This window comes from Brassica rapa, chromosome A09 (assembly GCF_000309985.2).
Source record: "Brassica rapa cultivar Chiifu-401-42 chromosome A09, CAAS_Brap_v3.01, whole genome shotgun sequence".
Lineage (NCBI taxonomy): Eukaryota > Viridiplantae > Streptophyta > Magnoliopsida > Brassicales > Brassicaceae > Brassica > Brassica rapa.
Window position 1 is genome coordinate 34088361 of NC_024803.2, and position 22291 is coordinate 34110651.

General features: G+C 34.9%; 3 protein-coding genes across 7 annotated transcripts; 2 read left to right on the forward strand and 1 right to left on the reverse strand.

Annotated features, from left to right (window-relative positions):
• Positions 1-539: 539 nt before the first annotated feature.
• On the forward strand, positions 540-4487 carry LOC103841243 (probable pectate lyase 12). Its single transcript, XM_009117764.3, has 7 exons — positions 540-1224; positions 1410-1664; positions 2516-2724; positions 3018-3268; positions 3373-3564; positions 3709-3917; positions 4181-4487. Exons 1-7 carry the CDS (start codon positions 1088-1090, stop codon positions 4356-4358), a joined length of 1431 nt encoding a protein of 476 aa, XP_009116012.1. The 5' UTR covers positions 540-1087; the 3' UTR covers positions 4359-4487.
• Positions 4241-10214, reverse strand: LOC103841244 (transcription factor MYB27). The gene is made up of 4 exons (XM_009117765.3): positions 6175-10214; positions 5960-6089; positions 5784-5884; positions 4241-5706 (listed from the first exon to the last, which is right to left on the reverse strand). Exons 1-4 carry the CDS (start codon positions 6296-6298, stop codon positions 5324-5326), a joined length of 738 nt encoding a protein of 245 aa, XP_009116013.1. The 5' UTR covers positions 6299-10214; the 3' UTR covers positions 4241-5323.
• Positions 10215-10794: 580 nt separating this feature from the next.
• Positions 10795-21967, forward strand: LOC103842285 (cell division control protein 48 homolog D). 5 transcript variants are annotated; one of them, XM_033281085.1, is made up of 16 exons: positions 10802-11944; positions 12068-12233; positions 12392-12620; positions 12875-13641; positions 13717-13938; positions 14028-14099; positions 14480-15121; positions 15214-20128; positions 20228-20359; positions 20430-20505; positions 20596-20690; positions 20778-20868; positions 20966-21057; positions 21157-21244; positions 21330-21562; positions 21653-21967. In XM_033281085.1, exons 1-8 carry the CDS (start codon positions 11916-11918, stop codon positions 15520-15522), a joined length of 2436 nt encoding a protein of 811 aa, XP_033136976.1. In that variant the 5' UTR covers positions 10802-11915; the 3' UTR covers positions 15523-20128; positions 20228-20359; positions 20430-20505; positions 20596-20690; positions 20778-20868; positions 20966-21057; positions 21157-21244; positions 21330-21562; positions 21653-21967. The 5 variants fall into 5 exon arrangements, 4 of the variants coding, with proteins under 4 accessions (XP_009116016.1, XP_033136976.1, XP_009116015.1 ...); XM_009117767.3 differs by having other exon boundaries at positions 21330-21543; XM_033281086.1 differs by having other exon boundaries at positions 20228-20306; positions 21330-21543.
• The last annotated feature ends 324 nt before the right edge of the window (positions 21968-22291 follow it).

A 22291-nucleotide genomic window follows, 5' to 3' on the forward strand; every position in this document is an offset into this window, starting at 1 on the left:
ATATACCGACTGTTTTCCTACAGAGATAGTTAGTCACTAAGTCAGTCGTGTAATCAGTCGCTAAATGCAGTCGTTAAACTCAGTCGTTAAATTCAGTCGCTAAACGCAGTCGTTAAATTCAGTCACTAAGCCGTCGTAGAATAGTCACTAAATAAGTCGTAAATCAGTCGCCAAATGCCCTACTAATTACCGACTGAAGTTACGACTGATCATAATAGTCGTCAAACAGTCGCTAAATACCGACTGTTTTACGACTAAAATATTTAGCGATGAGGTATATTACGACGACTCTTATCAGTCGTCAATCAGTCGGAAATGACCATTTACCGACTGAATACCGACTAATACCGTAGTCGGAAACGACCTGTTTTCTTGTAGTGAAATTTCTAACTATAAGATATGTAAAGTTTATTTAACCGAATCAAATCTACACTTATATGTGTGTTTGTTTTAATCTCATGCAACGAGTAATATATCTCTAGCAAGCTTGATGTGATGACACCAGTTAAACGGAGAACATATTTTTCTGGTCAACAAGACAACAACCAAGACTTCTTCTTCCTTAAAACTAGCATTCATTTTATATAGCTCGTGAGAAAATATTATCGTTATGTCACATCATTTTTTATAATAAAAGGTGAAAACCTGATAAAGAGACTCAAATATTAAAGCCTGCCTACTGTTTGTTAAATCTGCTGAACCTTATGGATATTACTCATATCGTGTTTCAATTTAGATAAACTAGATTTACATTTTATGAAAACAAAATAGCTTTTCAAGAAAATTTTAAAAGACCGTTTCCTCGAGACAAGCGGATTCTCAGTCCTCGAGACAGTCAGTGGAAAACAACATACACTCTCTCTCCTCTTCCAAAAGAACCAAGAAAAAAAAATAAAAATACAAAAGCCAAGAAAGCCATTATTACAAAAGCAAAACCACACTCTAAAAAGCCACTCACTAAAAACACTGGTCAGTAAACAGAGAAGAAGAACAAGCTATGTCGTCTCACTCATCTATCTTCTTCTCTGACCTTTAAACAAGCAAAAAAAAACCTTAAATCTCCAAATCCATACTATCTGTTCTTACAATGATGCTTCAAAGAAGCTGCATTGTACTTTTCTCACTTTCTCTGTTTGTTCCACACATGGGTTTCGCCATGCTCAACAAAACTCTCCTTCTCATACCACATCCCGACCCAGAGCTAGTCGCTCATGATGTTCATTGGTACGCATATTACATTTCCTCTTCTGGATCTACATTTTGTCAGAGATTTTTAGTTTCTTTAATGTAACTTGACAAGCTATTCTAGTGTATTCTTCTGAATCTTGGGTTGCTCAGTCTCTGGTTTTTTCTTCTTAATCTCCTTTCTGCCGTACCGACTGTAATTATCCGGTTTAATAATTTCACAGGAGGGTTAATGCCTCTATATGGAGACGTCAAGCTATGGATACGACGGACCAGGCCGGTTCAAATCAGTGCTTCACGGGTAACCCAATCGATGACTGTTGGAAATGTGACACAAACTGGCCTAATAACCGACAAAGGCTAGCCGATTGTGGAATCGGTTTCGGACAGTATGCCTTGGGAGGCAAAGGCGGCCGGTTTTACTTCGTCACTGATTCCTCCGACGATGATGTCGTCGACCCTAAACCGGGCACTCTCAGGTACTTTTTGTTAACCAACTAAACCGGATTTCATTTAAGAAAGTCTTGTATAATCAGACAAACAATGTGTTGTTTTTTAGTGGTTCAAGACAAAGATATCATCTTTAATACTCTTAACAACACTATATACTTTACTTGATAAACATGTCATTAGTGTCTAAACCCTACATATACACTTTTAAAATCCAATGTGAAATAAGATTCTGGCTAAGCTCCATTTATTTAGCTACTCGCAATAACTTTTCTTACTCTCTCTCTCTTTTGTCATCTCTTATTCACATGCCCCCACACCAATCTATCACGTACATGACTTTTTCAACACCACTTGTGTACATTTCTAGACAAGAAAATTTACAAATAAGCCCTCCATTTTGTGGTAAAACTCCTAAAACGTTTGATTAATTGTCTCTTTATTATTATTTTTTTTTTGGCTAAACCAATTGATTATTTGTTTTGAAAGATAGAAATGCAATGTTGACGATGTTTATAAATTAGCATTACTACATACATTACAGTTTTAGCGTTGTTCTTTGAATGTCCCACCCGGTTCACATGTTAGATAGCCAAAGTAGGTGGAGCCTCGCATGCAAGAACAGTGCTAAAATACTAGTACTACTTAAGCTACTAATCAATCTGGTCTAACACTTCAACCAAGATAATAATAATATGATAAATCTAGACAATAAACAACCACAATAAAACAAATGTATTGGGACCTCCAAAGTTTTTGAATTATTTGGGGAATCTTTACCAAATGTCAAAGGAATCGGGTTTACAATGTGAAAATACGTATCTATTGGTCTCTACTTTTAAAGCATTTGTAATTAAAACCTTTTCCTTTTTGGTGGCAGATATGGAGTGATACAAGTAGAGCCACTGTGGATAGTGTTCCCAAGCAACATGATGATAAAATTAAAGCATGAGCTAATATTCAACAGTTACAAGACTCTTGATGGAAGAGGAGCTAATGTTCATATTGTTGGTGGTGGTTGCATCACCCTTCAATATGTCTCCAATATCATCATTCACAACATTCATATCCACCATTGTCACCCATCCGGTAATTTATACTCTTTTTTTACGGCCAATAATTGTTATTTTAACCTTTTAACCTTTCTTCCCAAAGATAATTATTGCCCTGACCAGAATATTTTTAGTAGGTCCCTTTTGGTGTACATGTTTTCCTTCTCATTCATTGGTGTTTTCACACGCAAACAAAGAAACTATTCATATACTGATTATTGATAAAGGCATTGTTATAAATAGTAAACATTAAATTCGTCCCCATTGAAATGAAATGTATTAGCATTCATTGGTTGATTCATAAAAGCATTCTGCCTACGCTTTTGCTAGGGAATACTAACATACGGTCAAGTCCAACGCACTACGGATTAAGAACGGAATCGGACGGTGATGGTATCTCCATCTTCGGATCAAAGGACATATGGATTGACCATTGTTCTCTATCGAGATGTAAAGATGGGTTGATAGATGCTGTGATGGGATCCACAGGGATTACAATATCGAACAACTTCTTCTCACACCACAATGAAGTCATGCTTCTTGGTCACAGCGATCACTACGAGCCAGACAGTGGCATGCAGGTGACACACACACACAAACTAACGAACTAGTCCGAAATTCCGTTTCCAGTGACTAATTAATTTACTTTATTATAACATTTTGGAACGTTTGTGTGATTTTTCAGGTAACCATTGCGTTTAATCACTTTGGAGAGAAATTGGTACAAAGGATGCCACGATGTCGACGTGGTTATATCCATGTGGTTAACAACGATTTTACTCAATGGGAAATGTATGCGATTGGCGGTAGCGGTAACCCGACCATTAATAGTCAGGGTAACCGTTATACCGCCCCAACCAACCCCTTTGCCAAAGAGGTAACAAAAAACACGTGATTCATCAATGCTGGTTAGTCCATTTTAGGTCATTTGATAAGAGTATACCATTACGTCAAAAGATTTTTATACTTTAATGTATAATATAATATTGTTATACGTTAATGCATATTATGTATTGTGTAGGTGACTAAAAGAGTAGAAACGCCTGATGGCGATTGGAAAGGGTGGAACTGGAGATCGGAGGGAGACATCTTGGTTAATGGAGCGTTCTTCGTGGCATCTGGAGAAGGTGCTGAGATGAGGTACGAGAAGGCGTATAGCGTGGACCCTAAATCTGCCTCGTTCATCGACCAAATCACATTTCATTGCGGCGTTCTCGGCGTTGGTGGCAGGTTTGGATTCTTACGTTACGACTCATACTATTCAGTCACTCTTAGCCTTTCTTTTAGACAAAGATATTATTATTTGAATCTTCTTATATTTATGTCTATGTACTCTTTTTGAATTATTTTGTTTTCTACTACTTTTGCCTTTAACTTTATCTTCTTCTTTGTTTCTTTTGTCTAATTTCTTTTCCCCCACTATTTCATAATCATCGCTTATTAGCCTTAAAAAGTCAAATGGAGCTGATTGAGGAGGTTTTGATTTGTAACAGGAATAACAATTTGGGGATGTGGACTACTACTGGATCCGAAGGTAGTGGCGGTCTAGATTCTTATAATGACTACACCGATGAAATGTCTGGCACCGGTTCAACCAACCGGTTATCTTTCTCGATTATTGTTATAGCTTTCATGTTCAATTTGATATCATATTCGTTCATGTTGTTGTAACATGAATTACCAATTTAATCAAGGAACAAGAAAAAGAATGTTTCCAAACTCACTTTTGTGTAGTTTCTTCAATGGCCTATGTCTTTTCTTGAAAACGAAAAACTATGGTGAATTCAGTTTATCATTTTAGCAAAGGGAAATATTTTACATTTTCTAACGTAAATATGACCAAGCGAGATAAATTATTATTTTTGAAATATAAAGAGGTTTTGAACCAAATCCTTCCATACCTAATACTACAATATTATGTAGTATTAATTTTATTTCAACGAATGTTGTCTAAAATAATCAAAAGTATAAATAATTTTATAATTTTCCATAAACACCACGTGCCTGTGTATGTCATATTGTGTAGATATGTAACCATGATGCTCTGGTATTCCTATCCTCTTTAATTAAATAACTAACATAGATTATATATTATCTTCTTCCTTTTTGTATTTTCATAATTTTATACAAGAGGGCATTCCATACATGCATCTACTCTTCATACTGTATAAGTATATTACTTCAGGGCTACCAAAAAAAGTATATTACTTTAGGATATTTTAATTTTCTATATTAGAGATTACATACTTTCCCTATATAAATTAAATATCAACATTTTGACAAATCATTTGGCTCAAAAGTACACCAAACAACAAATTTAATTCATATTAAAGATATAGCCCATCAACCAATTATGTTGATGGAAAAAACTAAATAGTGTTTTATTCGTAGCATGAACTCGTGTGTTTGCTGTTGCATATAACATGACAAGACCTGACATACACAACTGTGCAACATTTATTTATTTTGTTATTATGGGTATGCATTAACCTTTATAAGTTTGTTATTTTGCGAAAACAGCAAGAGAAACAAAAAAACTCGATCATATGATAAGTCAAGAAAGAGATTTTATTTATCAACATCAACTTTTAGAAGACGTTTTCATCATATGATCAAGAAACAAGCTGTAATATTAACTATGACCATAGAGAGCATGAAAACTCTTCAATGTCCCTAGTCTCTTGAAACCACCAAGAACCAACGTTGATATTAATATTGTTTTCACTGCTACTGCTGGTACGTTCTTCTAGAACATTTGCGTCACTTTGGTCTGTAGAAATTTCTGATATCCAATCCGATATCCGGTTTTCGTATGGTGATTTCATAACACCAAAGCTCTCTCTTTCGAAAATACCACCACAAGTTTCTTTATCACTCTCCATGTTCATCTGCTTAGACTCCTTCACAGTTTTATCAAATCCATGTTCTTGAGTCGTTGTCCTTGTCCACGTGATCTCAGTTTCCTTATACTTGCGCAACAAGTCTTCTCCTGTATTTCTGCTCCAGTCAATGATCTTATCTGCAGCAAAATACATCATCTTTTAATTTAACGATGACCTGAAATTAACATATCACAACTACGAAAGAGATACCTACCATAGTTTTGACCTTCCAATTTCTTTCTAAAATGAGTTCTGTAATAGTTCTTAACCTCGTTATCAGTCCTACCGGGTAATCTCCTTGCAATCTTTGACCACCTATCGATATACATGTTAAGTTCAAACTGAAAGTACAATCATTGAAGTAAGAGATTCAAGCTTTTTGTCTCTTACTTGTTACCCCAGAAAGCATGGAGCTGAAAGATGATAGTTTCTTCTTCTAGGCTCATCGGTCCACGCTTCAGACTCGGATTCAGATAGTTCATCCACCTTAGCCTGCAACTCTTACCACTCCTCTTCAAACCTAAGTATGAACAAAAGAAACAAATAAACATATGCTTAGATATATGGCAACTTTCTATTTTTGGGAAGTGTCACAAGAAGTGTACCGGAAACTCTCGCTAAAGAATCCCAACGACGTTCTCCCAAAAGGGTAACGAACTTCACTAGCCGTTCATCTTCTTCTTCGAGCCATGGACCTCTACGGAGATTTTCTTCCTTCTTGTAATCCATTTTTGTTTTTGTGTTAGTTAACTAAATTATTTCTAAATTTGTGCTTTTAGTTTGAGAGCTTTTGTCTTTGCTTAAATAGTAAAGTCATGAGTTTACCCAATTTGGGAAATGTTCACAAAGATGACGAACACAAATAAATTAGTGGATAATAACATCATGCATCAGTTAGGTCTTGTCTTTCATTCTTGGTCATCTTTATCAAGTCATATAGATTATAGTTTTGGAGTAGGTTCCAAGTATCTCTTATTTTTTTATATAGTCACCAAGTTATTAATTATATTTATCTTTTCTTTTCAGGGGTTATGGCTTACATCATCTTAGAAATTCAATTATTTATTCAAGTATCCAATTTGAAATTCAATTTCTTAAGGGTTTTTGAAAAGAAGATGAAGTATTTAATTGTGGTTGAGATAAAAAGATAAAACAAGATCTTTCTGTATCTTCTCTCCACCAATGTCGAAAGTGTAAGCCAACAAAGCATTCTTAAGTTTGAATGTTTGATTAACTAAATCCGTAACTCATTTTGTTGTCAGAGAGAGAGAGAGAGAGAGGGTTTAAACTTAAGGCATCTAACTATCTGAAGAAAATTTAAAGAGCAGTGAAAAGCTGTGAACTGCAGGCCAAAAATAATGATTCTTCCCCGTTTAAGAAAATCATTCTGAGGAAGAAACAGAGCCATAAGATAAGATATGAAGCCTTGTCATGAAAGAAAACTCCGTTGAATCAAAACTTTCTTCTCTGGAAGATCAAAAACTTTTAAGTACTCAGAAAGCAGTAAAAAGAAAGCACAAGTGTAACTGTAACATATGTGTTAGGAAACTTAGAATATGAAAATTCCAGTAATTAGCATTGGTCAAATGCCTTAAAGGGCAAGTAAAAGCAGAAACAAATGCATCTTTTTGAATACTGTAGCTTGAATATTTTGCTCTGGGCTGTCTTATGAGCTTAATTTTTCCAGGGCTATCTTATGGTCTATTCTAGACCGGCCCAAGTATCTTTCTTGACGTGGGAGACGTCCAATGATCGAATGTTTACTTTTGATCACCCTTTTGTTTTTTTTTTCATGCATGCAATTCGAACGGTGGTGGCCGTTCAATGACCTATGAATCATATTACCACCAAACCGGATGACTAGCTGCAGATCACCCTTTTGTTTTATTCACTGGTAAATTCGATTTACCATGTGTTATTTGTCTACGCCTTTTCTTTCTTGAATTGGTTTGGATGATGTTGTAACAATAGATTGTCCTTTCGAATATATGAAGTAAAAAAAATAAATCATGTCTAATACAAACCAAAATCTAATAACATTTAGTAAAAAAAATATTGTCATACGTTTAAAGTTTAGAGCATCTTCAATAATGACATCAAATTTGGTGTTGAAATTACACCAAATTTAGTGTTTTGGTGTCAAAATAATTTTATCATTTCCAACAATGACACCAAACTTTACACCAAAGTAATATTATATATTTGATGCTTTCATTTTCAATTTTTTTTATATTTTTATTATTTATAATTGAGAAATAATTATTTTATCACATTTAGATTATTATTTATATTTTTATTATTTGTAAGTGATAAGTGATAATATTCATTTAATAATTTATTTTGAAAAAAAAATTTAATTTTTAAATTGTGTGAAAATAAATTTAAAATACAAATAATACAATATACTTACGTTTAATTACAAATTTGATAGTAAATAAACTATATAATTAAATGAAACATAATAAAATATGTATTTTATAGATTTGGTGTGATGAATAGTGTTACACCAAATTTATTGTAACACTATTCACATTACACCAAATTTGGTAAAATAGTGTCAATTTTAATATCTTGTTAGAAATGTAATTACACTAAATTTGGTATTTTGCTGTCTTGTTGAATATGGTCTTAGAGATACGTTCTAAAACGCAGCGAGGGCCGGATGGCCACCAAAAATGTTAGGGTACTAAACGTGACGAATTGGGATTCCTAAAAAAATCTTACTTGTTTCATCCTAAAACCGAATAATGTAATTCATAAAGTTTTTATGAAAATAACAAAAAAGAAGAAAAATTGTATAATTTGGTAAAAATAAAAAGCTGTCAGAGTCAAAATCGCGGGAAACCTAAAAAATATAAAGAACGAAGAAGATGATTGGTTAATGACATAAATGCTTTACATTAAACTTAGGTAGTGATCGGTGACATTCAATTTGCGGATTTCAGTGCGTTTTTATAAAAACTATTTTGCATTCACCATTCGCGTTTTTTGACAGAGAGGCGTTTTTCTATTTTTCAAAAAAAGTGAAATCCGCACACGTAATTCGAGACAACCAAAATACACATGAAATAGAGAACTGCACTTCAATTCCGCCTTTCGGGTAAAAACATGCGGTCCGTTGAAAAACGCTTTCACACAGTGCATAATAACTACCTTTTTATTTTAATTAATATATTTTACCAGTATATTGCTAGAACTACGTGAATTAACTCAGCCCATACCACTATTTTTCTTTTTTCTTTGTCTTTATCGCTAAACTTTTTCTAAGAAAAACTTTCTATTTTTTTTACTCATCAGAAAGGAACGTACACATTTTTACAGGTATGAATTGCAGTTTATATCATTTTTAAATTATTGTAGTAACCTAGCATGATTAGTAAAATTGGTTAGTAACGATGTATGTTAGTTAATTATTCTAAACAAAAGTATACACGCACTTGAGATGAAACCAAAAACATTATTCACATTTATAATATTACTATATTTATGACAAACACATATGGTTGGTGATTTAAAATTGCATAAATAATGATAATGCTTTTATTGTATTTTACTTAATTTTTATATTATTCATATAATTTTAAATTTGTAATTCATATGATTTTATTGTATTTAAAAAATTAAAATAATAAAAAAAATTACACCAATAATACTAAATAGAAAGTTTTAACTTTAAAATTGTATTGATTTATTGATGGATATATTTAATATTATTTAAATTTATTTAATTGTTCAATTCCGTAAATCATGTTTTCACCAATCAAACACAATTCCGCACCATTAGTTTTATCAAAACCGCACTTATTCCGCAAAACACACGAACCGCAGTTGAACCGTCCCGCACTTTAATTCCACACCGCTTATTTTACTAATTCCGCGGTTACCATTCGGACCCTAGTTTAAAAACAGGCAGAAAACGCCTTCTTTTCTCCTCAAACTCAAGTTGTAAAGCATTTTTTTTTGGTAAACAGTTGTAAAGCATTTGAAAGAAGTGTGAATCACAGAACCAAGTCATATTTATTTTATTTCATTAGAAATGTATTATATAAAACCACAAAATATAAATGCTTTATTTTATTAGTTTCTGTATAATCCCTAATTTTTTCAATTGGCATTAGACATACCCTAGCTTCCAATTATAAAGAACGCCTAACGAGTTTTTCGTAGTGAGTTTTCGATAGATATTTAAACGAGAAATTGGTAAGAATGCACCCAAAAGCCCAAATAATTTGCCATATACCCTTGTTTCTTTTTTAATATTTTTTATGACTATAATACTCTTATCTCTATCTCTTTCCCTTTTCTTTTTTATGTGTTATAATCTCTTTATCTCTCGTATAGATTCTTCAAATCATTTTCTAATTCAATACAAATCTTTATTTTTTTTTATTCTTTCTTTTGACATCCATAATACTAATCTTATTATCTCACCCCAATTCCAATGTTTTCAATTTCGATTCACAATCAACTTTTAGATAATATATATGTTCGTAGGTATTTTATTACTTACATGCTATTATTTAGATTTTAATGGATTCTTAATCGATACATGAAGTTAGGCATGGGCATTCGGGGTCCCAATCGGGTTTCGGTTTTATCCATTCGGGTTTCGGTTTTTCGGGTTTATCAAAATCAACCCCATTCGGGTTATATAAAAGTTCGGTTCGGGACCGGTTCGGGTTCTATCGGGTTCGGGTCGGGGTTAGTAAATCTTCAAAAAACCGGTATAACCCATTGTACTTTCGGGTTCGGGTCCCAATCGGTTCTTCGGTTTAAAAATACTTGATTTGTACCTATTTTGTAACTAAAACATAAATGAAATCGGTTCTTCGGATTTAAAATACATGATTTGTACATATTTTAATAGCCAAAACATAAGTAAAATCGATTCAAAAATAAGAAAAAACATCAAACGGTGATCATTCAAAATCAAGCGAAAGATAAACATAGTTAGTGATAGAAAAAAAAACAGATAAATGAAATCATAAAACAAAAATAAGTTCTCATGAAATGAGAAACATTATTCAATAAAAACAAAACCAAAATCTAAAAACTTCATGCATCAACCGCCACATTCCAGCATCAACCTTCATGTAACAGATAATTATTTTAGAAATTCAATAATATCTTAAAGTTATTTGGATACATATTAAGAATTAAGATCATATTTGGTAGAAGTTTTTTTTGTGATTTTAAATGTTTCGGGTTCTATCGGATATCCATTTAGGTCCGGATTCGGTTCGGATAATACTCATAACCCAAAATACCAAAAAACAGGATCCATTCGGTATTTATGTCGGGTTCGGATCGGTTCGGATTCATTTTTATCGGATCGGATTCGGTTCGGATTTCCGGGTTCGGTTTATTTGCCCAGCCCTACATGAAGTGTTAGCTGTTACAAATAGATTTGTGGCTATTTGATAAATAACTAATTAATTGTTAATAGTTTCATTAACTGATATATGATTTGTTAGTTGATACATTTGTTTGATACATAGATTGTTAGATGATACTAAAATTATTAACTAATATGTTAGTTGGTGTGTAGATTGTTACCTGCTATGTAAATATTTAGCTGATAAATCTAGAGTTATTTGTTTTCGATAAAGCATGAGGTATTTTCGTCTGCACAGTATCAAAAAGTTATTTTTTTTGTTATCCATAATTATGTGCATTCAGCTAATTTGGATCTTAATTGGGTATATTCTACACATTCTCCCTATTTAAACTAGAGGAAGATGTGGAATAAAAGAAGAGAGAGAGAAGAACATGGGTTTTGAGTATTTTGACTTTTCAATATTTGGTGGCCACGTTGAAGATCTAACGGTCCATATTTTTCTGGTTTATGAAAACAATTTTCTTTTTATTGTTTTAGAAACTTCTCAAAAGCAAAATTCTTAATGTTTATCTTAAATTTTATGGAACAACTCTCTGTAATACTTATATTTTGAAAATTAAGATATGAAAACACAAATCTAATCTAAATAGAAATTTTTTTTTTTTCTGCCATATATCTATTTTTTTTTGTGTGTTTATCTCATAACAAATTAAACATTTATTAATATATTAACGTTACACAAGTCTTGAAATTATCCAACAATATCAAGTTGTCTAGAATTTCTTTTGAGAAATTTGCCAATGTGATTGCTATAAAAAAGGTAAAAAAATACCAAAGAAAGAAAAGAAAAGGAAATCTTTAAAATAAATAACTTTGCTTACAAGGAACATATTTATCTTCATCTATATAAACACACACGTGTCTGTCCATATTCTCAAAAACAAACTTCTCTTTCAAAGATATTTTCTTCTCTCTTTGCGCAACTCTGTTTCTACTCACAAACTAACCATGAGGAATCAAGCTGGTTCATCTGATTCGTAAGTACTCGACGATTTCAATGTAGCTAGACCTCTATATTTCGTTTCGTGAATGGTTCAGCTTTTTTTAGTTTGATCTAGTTTCGATGTCTTATGTCTTTTTTCCTTTTTTGAATCTTTCAGGAAGGGGACGAAGAAAGATTTTAGCACCGCGATTCTGGAGCGGAAGAAGGCGGCAAATCGTTTGGTGGTGGATGAGGCCATCAACGATGACAACTCCATCGTGTATCTACACCCTGAGACCATGGAGAAGCTACAGCTCTTCCGTGGAGATACCGTGTTAATCAAGGTATGATTTTTATTTTTAGGGTTTATCAAAAACCGTCCTTTTGATCCGTGTTAAGTTTCTAGAATGGTGATCATTGTAGGGTCTCTCATGAATGATTATTTAGTTGTATGTGTTGAAATCTTGGTTTCCTCTCCTTTTTGGACAACGTCTTTATGCAGGGAAAGAAGAGGAAGGATACTGTGTGTATTGCCCTACCTGATGATACATGTGAGGAGCCAAAGATTAGGATGAACAAAGTTGTCAGGTCTAACCTTAGGGTTAGGCTTGGAGATGTTATATCTCTTCACCAGTTCCCTGATGTCAAGTATGGGAATCGTGTTCACGTTTTGCCCATTGATGATACTATTGAAGGAGTTACTGGCAATATATTTGATGCATACCTTAAACGTGAGTGTTTCCTCGTCCTGTGATGTCAATCTATGTTGTCTCTGCTTATATGTTCCTTAGTATTCTATGCAATGTTCAAGAAATCGATAGGCTGTAATTATTCTCTTTATAGAGAATTATTGATTAGGCGGGCGACTAGACCGATTTTTTGAATGCTTAGAAAGTTTTTTTTTTTTAAATCGTTTTGTTTAGGTCCGAAACGATCTTTAGATCACTGGTTATATGTTAACATATTGGTTTTTGCATCTTGCCAGCTTATTTCTTGGAGGCATACCGTCCGGTGAAGAAGGGTGATCTTTTCTTGGTTAGAGGAGGGATGAGAAGCATTGAGTTCAAGGTTATTGAGACCGATCCTGCTGAGTACTGTGTTGTGGCTCCGAATACAGAGATATTCTGTGAAGGTGAACCGATAAAGAGAGAGGATGAGGAGAGGTTGGATGAAGTTGGTTACGATGATGTTGGTGGTGTCAGGAAACAAATGGCTCAGATTAGAGAGCTTGTTGAGCTTCCTTTGAGGCATCCACAGCTCTTTAAATCCATTGGTGTTAAGCCTCCTAAAGGAATCTTGCTCTATGGCCCTCCTGGCACTGGGAAGACACTACTTGCTCGTGCTGTTGCTAACGAGACCGGTGCGTTTTTCTTGTGTATCAATGGTCCTGAGATCATGTCCAAGATGGCCGGTGAGAGTGAGAGCAACCTTAGGAAAGCGTTTAAGGAAGCTGAGAAGAATGCGCCTTCGATTATATTCATTGATGAGATTGATTCCATTGCTCCGAAGAGAGACAAGACAAACGGAGAGGTTGAGAGACGGATTGTTTCTCAGCTCTTGACGCTTATGGATGGTCTTAAAGCTAGAGCTCATGTCATTGTTATGGGAGCGACCAACAGGCCTAACAGCATTGACTCGGCTTTGAGAAGGTTTGGACGTTTTGACAGGGAGATTGATATTGGTGTTCCTGATGAGATTGGTCGTCTTGAGGTTCTCAGGATTCATACCAAGAACATGAAGCTTGCTGAAGACGTAATGTTCAGTTCTACACACACTTTTGTTTACCTAGTCTGTTTGTAATAACTGACATGATTTGCTCTTACTCAGGTTGATTTGGAAAGAGCATCCAAAGACACACACGGGTACGTTGGTGCGGATCTTGCAGCGTTATGCACTGAAGCTGCTCTCCAGTGCATCAGAGAGAAGATGGATGTGATTGACATAGAAGACGAAGAGATAGATGCTGAAATTCTCAATTCTATGGCTGTGACTAATGAGCATTACCTGACAGCCCTTGGTAACAGCAATCCTTCTGCTCTACGTGAGACGGTGAGTTCTATGTTTCAATCTTACACGATTTCTCAATCTATTTTGGTATTTATCGTTTTTATTAAACTGTTATTTTCTCCTTCTTCTAGGTCGTCGAGGTGCCTAATGTTTCTTGGGAGGACATTGGTGGTCTTGAGAATGTCAAGAGGGAACTACAAGAGGTAAAACTTACAGCTTCGACTAGCCTTGGACAAAATATGATTCGTTTGGTTACTTATGCAAATTTGGTTCGATTTCGGTTCGGTTAGGATACAAATATTAGGATAATTCAGTTTATTGGTAATACGGTTTATATATAGTATATTTGGTTATTTTAAAACTAAACAGAATTTATATATCTCGGTTATATAAACTGTAGTTTTAAAATTCGGGTATCCTAGGATCCGTTCTGATATTTAAGAAATTTGGTTTGGTTCCAAATTTCTCGGTACGGTTTGGTTTGGATAAATGTGTCCATGCTTACTTTCAACAATTCAGTATCCTTATTCAGTTTTTCACTTGAGTATAGACTTATCTGTTCATATCTTTGTTATGTTTTTAGACTGTTCAATATCCAGTGGAGCATCCTGAGAAGTTCGAGAAGTTTGGTATGTCACCATCTAAAGGAGTCCTATTCTACGGTCCTCCCGGTTGTGGGAAGACCCTTTTGGCCAAGGCTATCGCCAACGAGTGCCAAGCCAACTTCATCAGCATCAAAGGTCCAGAGCTTCTCACAATGTGGTTTGGAGAGAGTGAAGCCAACGTCAGAGAGATATTCGACAAAGCACGCCAGTCCGCTCCTTGTGTCCTGTTCTTTGATGAGCTCGACTCCATCGCCACTCAGAGAGGTAGCAGCGTTGGAGACGCTGGTGGTGCAGCAGACAGAGTGTTGAACCAGCTTCTTACGGAGATGGATGGTATGTCTGCCAAGAAGACTGTCTTTATCATCGGAGCAACGAACAGACCAGATATCATCGACCCTGCGCTTCTTCGACCTGGTCGTCTCGACCAGCTCATCTACATTCCTCTCCCTGATGAGGAGTCTCGTTACCAGATCTTTAAGTCTTGCTTGAGGAAATCTCCGGTGGCTAAAGATGTTGACTTGAGGGCTCTTGCTAAATACACTCAAGGGTTTAGTGGCGCGGACATCACAGAGATTTGTCAGCGTTCTTGCAAGTACGCGATCAGAGAGAACATCGAGAAGGTATGTAGTTCTGGTAATGACATTTACTCTTTTAGTTTTCTTTTCTTGCACGGCACTTATGATTTTTGTTTTTGTGTTTGTTTCCTTTTTAGGATATTGAGAAGGAGAGGAAGAGAGCAGAGGCACCAGAAGCAATGGAAGAGGATGAGGAGGAGATTGCAGATATTAAAGCTGGTCATTTTGAGGAATCAATGAAGTACGCGAGGAGATCAGTGAGTGATGCAGACATTCGCAAGTATCAGGCATTTGCTCAGACTCTCCAACAGTCTCGTGGGTTTGGAAGTGAGTTCAGGTTTCCTCAAGTGACAGGGGCAGGAGCCGCTGCCACCACGGCTGGTGGAGCTGACCCGTTTGCTACTACGGGAGGAGCAGCAGCCGAGGACGATGATCTCTATAGTTAAATATATATGATCACAGACCGTCTCTTGTGTCTGTACATTGTTCTCTTGATAAACCTTTCACTGGTTTTTGTTGGGTTTTTATTTAGTGTTTCTTTATATAAATCTTACATATAATGAGACACTTTCCTCTCTTTTGAGAGTGTCCACGTATGCATATTTTAAAGTCTGTGGGTCCCGCATTACGTTCGGTTTTCGTTTGGTCTAATGAATCCCACTATATAAAAGAAGCTAAATTTGAGCTTCATAAGGCTATCCACATGTGCACAAATATTCAGGACCAACCAAAGTGCCATGTCATCTTTGTGGGCTTGCAATTTTAAAAAAATTTGTCACCTACGTGGCCCGTATGACCCATCTCTCCCGAGCCTCTCTTCATACCATATTGGTCGCAGCCCATTACCCATCTCTTGATACGGTTCGGGTTATATCGCTGTCCTCTCTGAAATATCAAAATCACTAACCCTAATCACCGTTCTCGATCTCTTTGTCGATTCTCTTCCTCCCCCAAACTCATCCCGATCTCTTTGTCGATTCTCTTTCTCTCCCCAACTCATCCCGCATAACGTCCCCGATGAGAGTGCTGGTACTTCAATGTGCTCTCATAAAGCCTTCAATGTTTTCTTCAACCATGCTGTTGCCTGTTGGTGATGTTTTCAATTTAATATGCGGAGAGGATGAGATCGACTTGGGGAGAGGAGGTTATTGTTCGGAATTGAAACCCGAAAATGGATTTCACAATCGTAAGCTCTCACTTCTTTGGGCTCGCTTCGTCTTCTTAAAGAGGCTTTATCGGCTGCGTTGAGGCTGTATCGTCCGGTGCCGGAGTTCTTCAACCCCGGCTTGAAGGGCGACAAGATACAACATGGGACTTTTGTTTCGCAGTGATGTTTTTGATTTACTTGGCTGGGAGGATGAGATCGACTCTGGGAGATTTTGTTTCGAGTTCAAACCGGAGGGATTGACTTTGAAATCGTACGCTCTTAGTATACATAATTATGGGCCAATACACACAGATTACGATACAAACACAAACACGAAGCTCAGCATTAGAGTTTCAGCCCCGGAGATTCAACAGCAACTAAAGTAAGATTCCAAATTCGTCCTCTGTTCAGCCTCCAGTCAATTTCTTTTACTTTTTTAATCTTTGCCTAATGTTCATTACTGTGATCAAAAATAACTCGCTTGCATATGTCTTCTTTTTCAGGTTGTTACTTGGCTTTCTATTTCATGAAGCACAGAACGTAGTATATAAAAGGAAACAGGAATACACTTTGCAAATATTCTCTGTGTCTTTGGATTAATCTATAATCTTGTGATGTAGATAGATACAAAAGCTTCTTACGGATCTCCATGGAGAATTCATGAAGGTAACCTGAAACAACTCTCTATCTCTTGCAAGTGGATGCCAGACTAATGTCATAGTTTGGTAAAATTCCAGATTAAGTTTTGGTGAATGACTTTGTGTTTTGTACAGAAGATAAGAACTCATGTTCGTTATGGGAAGCAGTTATCACAATACAACCTTACTTATCGAATTTTCATCAAGTAATATTACATGATTTATAATTAGTTGTGTATTTTATGACATTTTATAAGTGTGGTTGACGATAAAAATGACAAGGCTATCACAAAAGATACCTCAAGTTCAGGTATTTTAGATATGGGACTCTCTGGACCTTTAATATGTGATAATGTATCGAAGTTTTAAGTCTTCTTCCAACAATACTCTAATTCGATTTTGTGGTGTATCGATACATTTCCTGAAGGGCTTACTCGGAAGCTTCCAGTTACCAACAAGTATGTGAAGCCAATATGTATAGGATTTGGAGGGGCGGAGGACCACGACCTTGAAAATCTGAAGAAACAGCTTGAAGATGATGATCTCATCAGAGGTACAATAACTGCGGAACATCAAGGCAGTGAAGGTACAATTTTACCTGTGCATGTCAAAACCGAACTCTGTAGCCATCTCCCTACACCGGTTTAGTCATAACTGTCATTTGATTAACAAACAGAGTCTGGTGTTAATTAGCTGATACAAAAGACAATCGCGCATACAGCTGAGAGGGTCACGTGGTCTAAGTCTTGAATTAACGTTTGAGTTGTTCTGTTCAGTGACAAAGGCTTCTGTCCATTCCAAATCAAGCAGGTACACATATGAATCCGGCTCCTGTGTTTAGAATCAAGAAACAAAGTTCCTTCGCGTCAAAGGCTTGTGTGCGAGTCTCTTCAGTGCTCTCTTTGGCTTTCTTATGTTCGATTCACACAAGTATTGGTCTTCCACAACAAAGACTCATCCACATTATTACATCTTCTGCTATAAACCTTTTCTTTTACCTCTAGGCTCATTGTCAATACCAAAATACAGCTGCGTTTTGACCTTGATTAGGTGTGATTGTGACTCTCTTTCACTTCCTCGATGCACATGGCTACACTTTTCTTTGCGGTGGTTGAGATGTCGATAGACATAATCACTCTTGGGAAAATCAAGGGACTGCTCAGCATGGGTCGCCTCTTCTGCTTGAAATATTGGAGACCAATGAGTTAGAGTTTAGAGACATCAATTGGTAGATTCATACAATATAAGCTTAGAGTTTTGTTTCTTCTTTGTTTTTCCGGTTGATTGGTTTTAAGAAATGGAATCCTTTCTCTCAAAAGACTATAAGCATATTGTAGTGTCAGATGGCTTGATGATTCTTTGATTTTGAAACCAGAAATCTATTTTCCTGCCAAATGCTTCTTTGTTATTGTTACATAGTGGAGTGTTTAAAACATTACTAAACCAATTCAGTCAAATTTTAATAGAACGAAGCAAAACGATTAGAACCAGTTGTATTTTTATATCTTTGTAAAACTCAGCTTCTCAGGATCAATCTTATCACTACGAATCATCATTCTATAAAAGAAGATGAAGTCGGATTTGGAAAGCGTTTGGTAATTTTTAGAAGTTTGAGAGAAGGTAATAGAAGTTGTATTAAATAGTGGATATAGTGGACGTTTGAATTAAGTTTGTACACTTCTCGGATTGATACATTTATTCACGTTTTGAAATTGAACACGTCTATTCATTAAACACGTTCCCAAAGTCTTAGAAACAAATACATTATCAATTCAAATCCCATTAGAATAAGTTATTGTTCATACGTTCTAAATATTTAATAATAAATTAAACAACAAATTTTTTATATCTACAAAATTTTCATCATAACATAAGTATTTTTATCACGTAAAATAAATTGAAATGCATTTGAAATATTTAGTAAGAATTAAATATCCAGTTTTTTAATATCACAAAAAAATATCTTTTATCACGTAAAAACTTGAAAACATCCATGTATAAAATTATATACAATCTGTATAGAGATTTATCTCTTTTGAAAAAATATTAAAAATTATATGATGTAAAATATATTTTAATGATAACACAATACAAACTATATATAATGATAATTATCAAATCAATAAAATTCATTTCTAATTTATGGTTAAGTATATATTAACAAATTTAATTATTTATTAAAGTTAATAAAGACTTTGTAACACAGTATAATTTAGTTTTGGACAATGATAATTATCAAATTAATATTTTAAAAATTTTATGGTTACTTATATATTAACAAATCTAATTATTCATTAAGAATAATAAATATTTTAGCCGCTCTACATTTTAAAGTGAAAGTTTAGAAGATGAAAAAACTCACTCCATAAATAATATTATAAATTAGGGTAAATCTCCAAAATAGCACATTTCTAAGTTTATATCACAAAAATAGCACTCAAAAACTAAAATGACCAAAATAGCATTTTATCTTTTGAAAAATTTAAATTTTTTTTATTTTTCAAAATTTGAAATCTTATCACCAAAACCTCACTTTTTAACTCTAAACCCTAAAACCTAAACTCTAAACCCTAAACCTTAAATTCTAAACCCTAAATCCCACCTCTTGAATGCTATTTTTGTGACTTTTGGCCTTGAGTGTTAGTTTGGGAACAAAAACTTGATTTAGTGCTATTTTGGTCTTTTTCTCTATAAATTATTTAAAATAAACATAAATAAATGATTAAATATAAGTTTGATTATAACAAACAATCCGCGCAGGGCGCGGATAAAAGATCTAGTCTTATATATAATAAGACACTTTCCTCTCTTTTGAGAGTGTCCACGTATGCATATTTTAAAGTCTGTGGGTCCCGCATTACGTTCGGTTTTCGTTTGGTCTAATGAATCGGAGTTTAGTCTGATTCTCTGGTTCGATAGATCAGTAAAGAAATGAAACTCTTGGTTTTCAAATAGAAGTGAAACTCTGCGTATTCAATTAGACCTTCATTGTTATCCTTCGATCAAACTTGCCGTCACCGTTTTTTCTTAATCTGCAAATCTAATGTTTCTCCTCTCATCTCTTCGCCTCCCTGTTGTTCAAGCAATAATTGTTATTCACATTTAACTCAGTAAAGCTTTCGCCCTCTCCGTTTCCTTCGCGTGAGATCTATAAATAGGAGATGACTGAGAGTTGGATGAACCTTCATGTGAGATCTAGAGAAGAACGTTCAAGCTGCCGTTAAGAAGCTAGACTGTGGCAATGATGAAGCAGCAAAAGAGTTTAAGGTGCAATACTACAATCTTTCTTTTCTTGAAAACTTTGCCGTAGTAGTAGTTAATTTTGCTATGCTTAAAGTTTGTTTTTAACGCTTGGAGAAATTGCAGTGTGAGGTTGAGATATTGAGCAAGATTCAGCACCCAAATATAATCTCCTTATTATAGCACGAATGATACCAACCACAAGGTTCATCGTCTATGAGCTGATGCCAAATGTCTCTCTGAAATCTTACTTGCACGGTAGGAAAAACATATTAACATATTCTCAGTAGCTAAAGAGTTTAGACTTTATGTTCATATGTACTCATAGGCTCAGGATCTTCTCGGGGTTCAGCGACCACAATCACATGGCCTATGAGTATGAAGATTGCTCTTGATATAGCGAGGTGAGAGCAGGCTAGGCTATGCTTTCTTGTGTGTTTACACAACAGTTCTTGATTACTAAACAACTATTGTGTGTGTGTATTTCCAACTAGGGGACTAGAATATTTACATGAAGGTTGTCATCCAGATCATTCACAGAGACTTGAAATCTTCCAACATATTATTGGATTGTAATTTCAACGCTAAGGTAAACAAATCCTTCTTTTTAGAGTATCATTTTCCTTTTGTTATTGATCTTAAAGCTCTGCATCTTTATGAAAAATGTGGATTTCAGACTTTGGTCTTGCTGTTGTGAATGGACCAAAGAAGAAGAACCTTAAACTCTCTGGAAAAGTTGGTTACGTTGCACCAATATCTTCTCGACGGTAAAATATTAACTTTATGATGTTCTTATGATAATGCATATGCATATCTTCCTCATTACCATAACTTTATGTTTATGTTTTATATAAATGAATATAGGCCAATTGACAGAAAAGAGCGAAGTGTTTGCTTTTGGGAAAAAAACTGTTGAGAAGCTAGGTCCTGGTGAATGTGAAACCATCATCACTTGGGTACTTATATATAAAACAAACTCATACTGTTCTTTCCTTTGAACTCTCTTAAGTCTTGGAATCTTGAATTTGTGTTTTTTTTTGTTTTATTCTTGTCAGGCAATGCTTTATCTCACTGATAGAACCAAGTTAACAAACGTCATAGATCCGCTATTAAGACACGATGGTCTTGAAACATCTTTACCAGGTTTGTTTGAAACAAATCCTAGAGAGTTTGTTGGTTTTGAGATTTAGACTAACGAGTTGTGATGCAAATACATATATGTGTGTAGGCAGCAGCAGTGGTGGTTTTGTGCGTGCAGCCAGAACTGAGTTATAGACCGTTGATTACAGACTCTTGCATTCTCTTATACCATTGGTTCCCATGGAACTTGGTGGATCCTTGAAAACCATCAGAAGATCTGCTTCCATGGATCACTGTTAAACACTCGTTCCATCCTCTTTGCTTCATACACCAATAGTTTCTGCGCTGGTTCAACATTAACGGTAAAGCAACGCTTTCTGGGTAACACACCAAAAATAAATTCAGCAAATTATAACGCTTCATGTCTTAACTCCTTCTAAAAAAAATATAATATGTTTTGTTTCGAAACAGGTTTTCTTTGTCTTCACCATGGCAGCTATAACTATTTCTCAGTTGATTTCGTTGTCTCCTGATTCCGACAAAGCCACCTTTCCGGTGCCATTCTGTCTGCAGAAATATCTGTGAGAGTTTGAAAGCAACCAAACCGTCAACCCAGCCCTGCTCCGTCTCTTTAACAATTTTTATATTACTATGCATTTTCTATTTCAGACTTTACCATATTTTCTATTTTTTCCAGTTTTTCTTTTGAAAACCATTTCTGCAATGTACATCATCGGAGGATAACAATTTCTAAATTTTAATAGTTTAAAAAGGGTTGACGTAATATTTACAATTGTCGTTCAAAATGGAAAGCATGTTATTTACATGATACACAATAGCACAACTAAACATGCAGTATTTAGATATATGTCTACTTGGTTTTCGCATTCTTCAATTCCATTCCAGTTAAAAGAATTTCAGATTACACATGCGCATTAATAAGAATTTAAAATTCTCTTCAGTCTTCTTCTTCTTATACGTCTTCTTCGCTCTTCTTTTTCTCCATTCCACCTCCATCAACATTTTCAATTATAATAACTCAAATATTTCTAACGCGGGGCACCGCCCCTAGTAATAATTAGTGCGAATCTATTATATCATATGGATTTA

Excerpts from the sequence above, each read along its gene's own strand:
- LOC103841244 (XM_009117765.3), bottom strand. The coding sequence starts at position 6,298 with ATGGATTACAAGAAGGAAGAAAATCTCCGTAGAGGTCCATGGCTCGAA. Across the intron at positions 6,090-6,174 it reads TTCTTTAGCGAGAGTTTCCG|GTTTGAAGAGGAGTGGTAAG; the intron begins GTACACTTCTTG and ends GTTCATACTTAG. Across the intron at positions 5,707-5,783 it reads ATTGGAAGGTCAAAACTATG|ATAAGATCATTGACTGGAGC; the intron begins GTAGGTATCTCT and ends ATTTTGCTGCAG.
- LOC103841243 (XM_009117764.3), top strand. The coding sequence starts at position 1,088 with ATGATGCTTCAAAGAAGCTGCATTGTACTTTTCTCACTTTCTCTGTTT. Across the intron at positions 1,225-1,409 it reads GTCGCTCATGATGTTCATTG|GAGGGTTAATGCCTCTATAT; the intron begins GTACGCATATTA and ends ATAATTTCACAG. Across the intron at positions 3,269-3,372 it reads AGCCAGACAGTGGCATGCAG|GTAACCATTGCGTTTAATCA; the intron begins GTGACACACACA and ends GTGATTTTTCAG.
- LOC103842285 (XM_033281085.1), top strand. The coding sequence starts at position 11,916 with ATGAGGAATCAAGCTGGTTCATCTGATTC. Across the intron at positions 12,621-12,874 it reads ATTTGATGCATACCTTAAAC|CTTATTTCTTGGAGGCATAC; the intron begins GTGAGTGTTTCC and ends GCATCTTGCCAG. Across the intron at positions 13,939-14,027 it reads CTTCTGCTCTACGTGAGACG|GTCGTCGAGGTGCCTAATGT; the intron begins GTGAGTTCTATG and ends TCCTTCTTCTAG.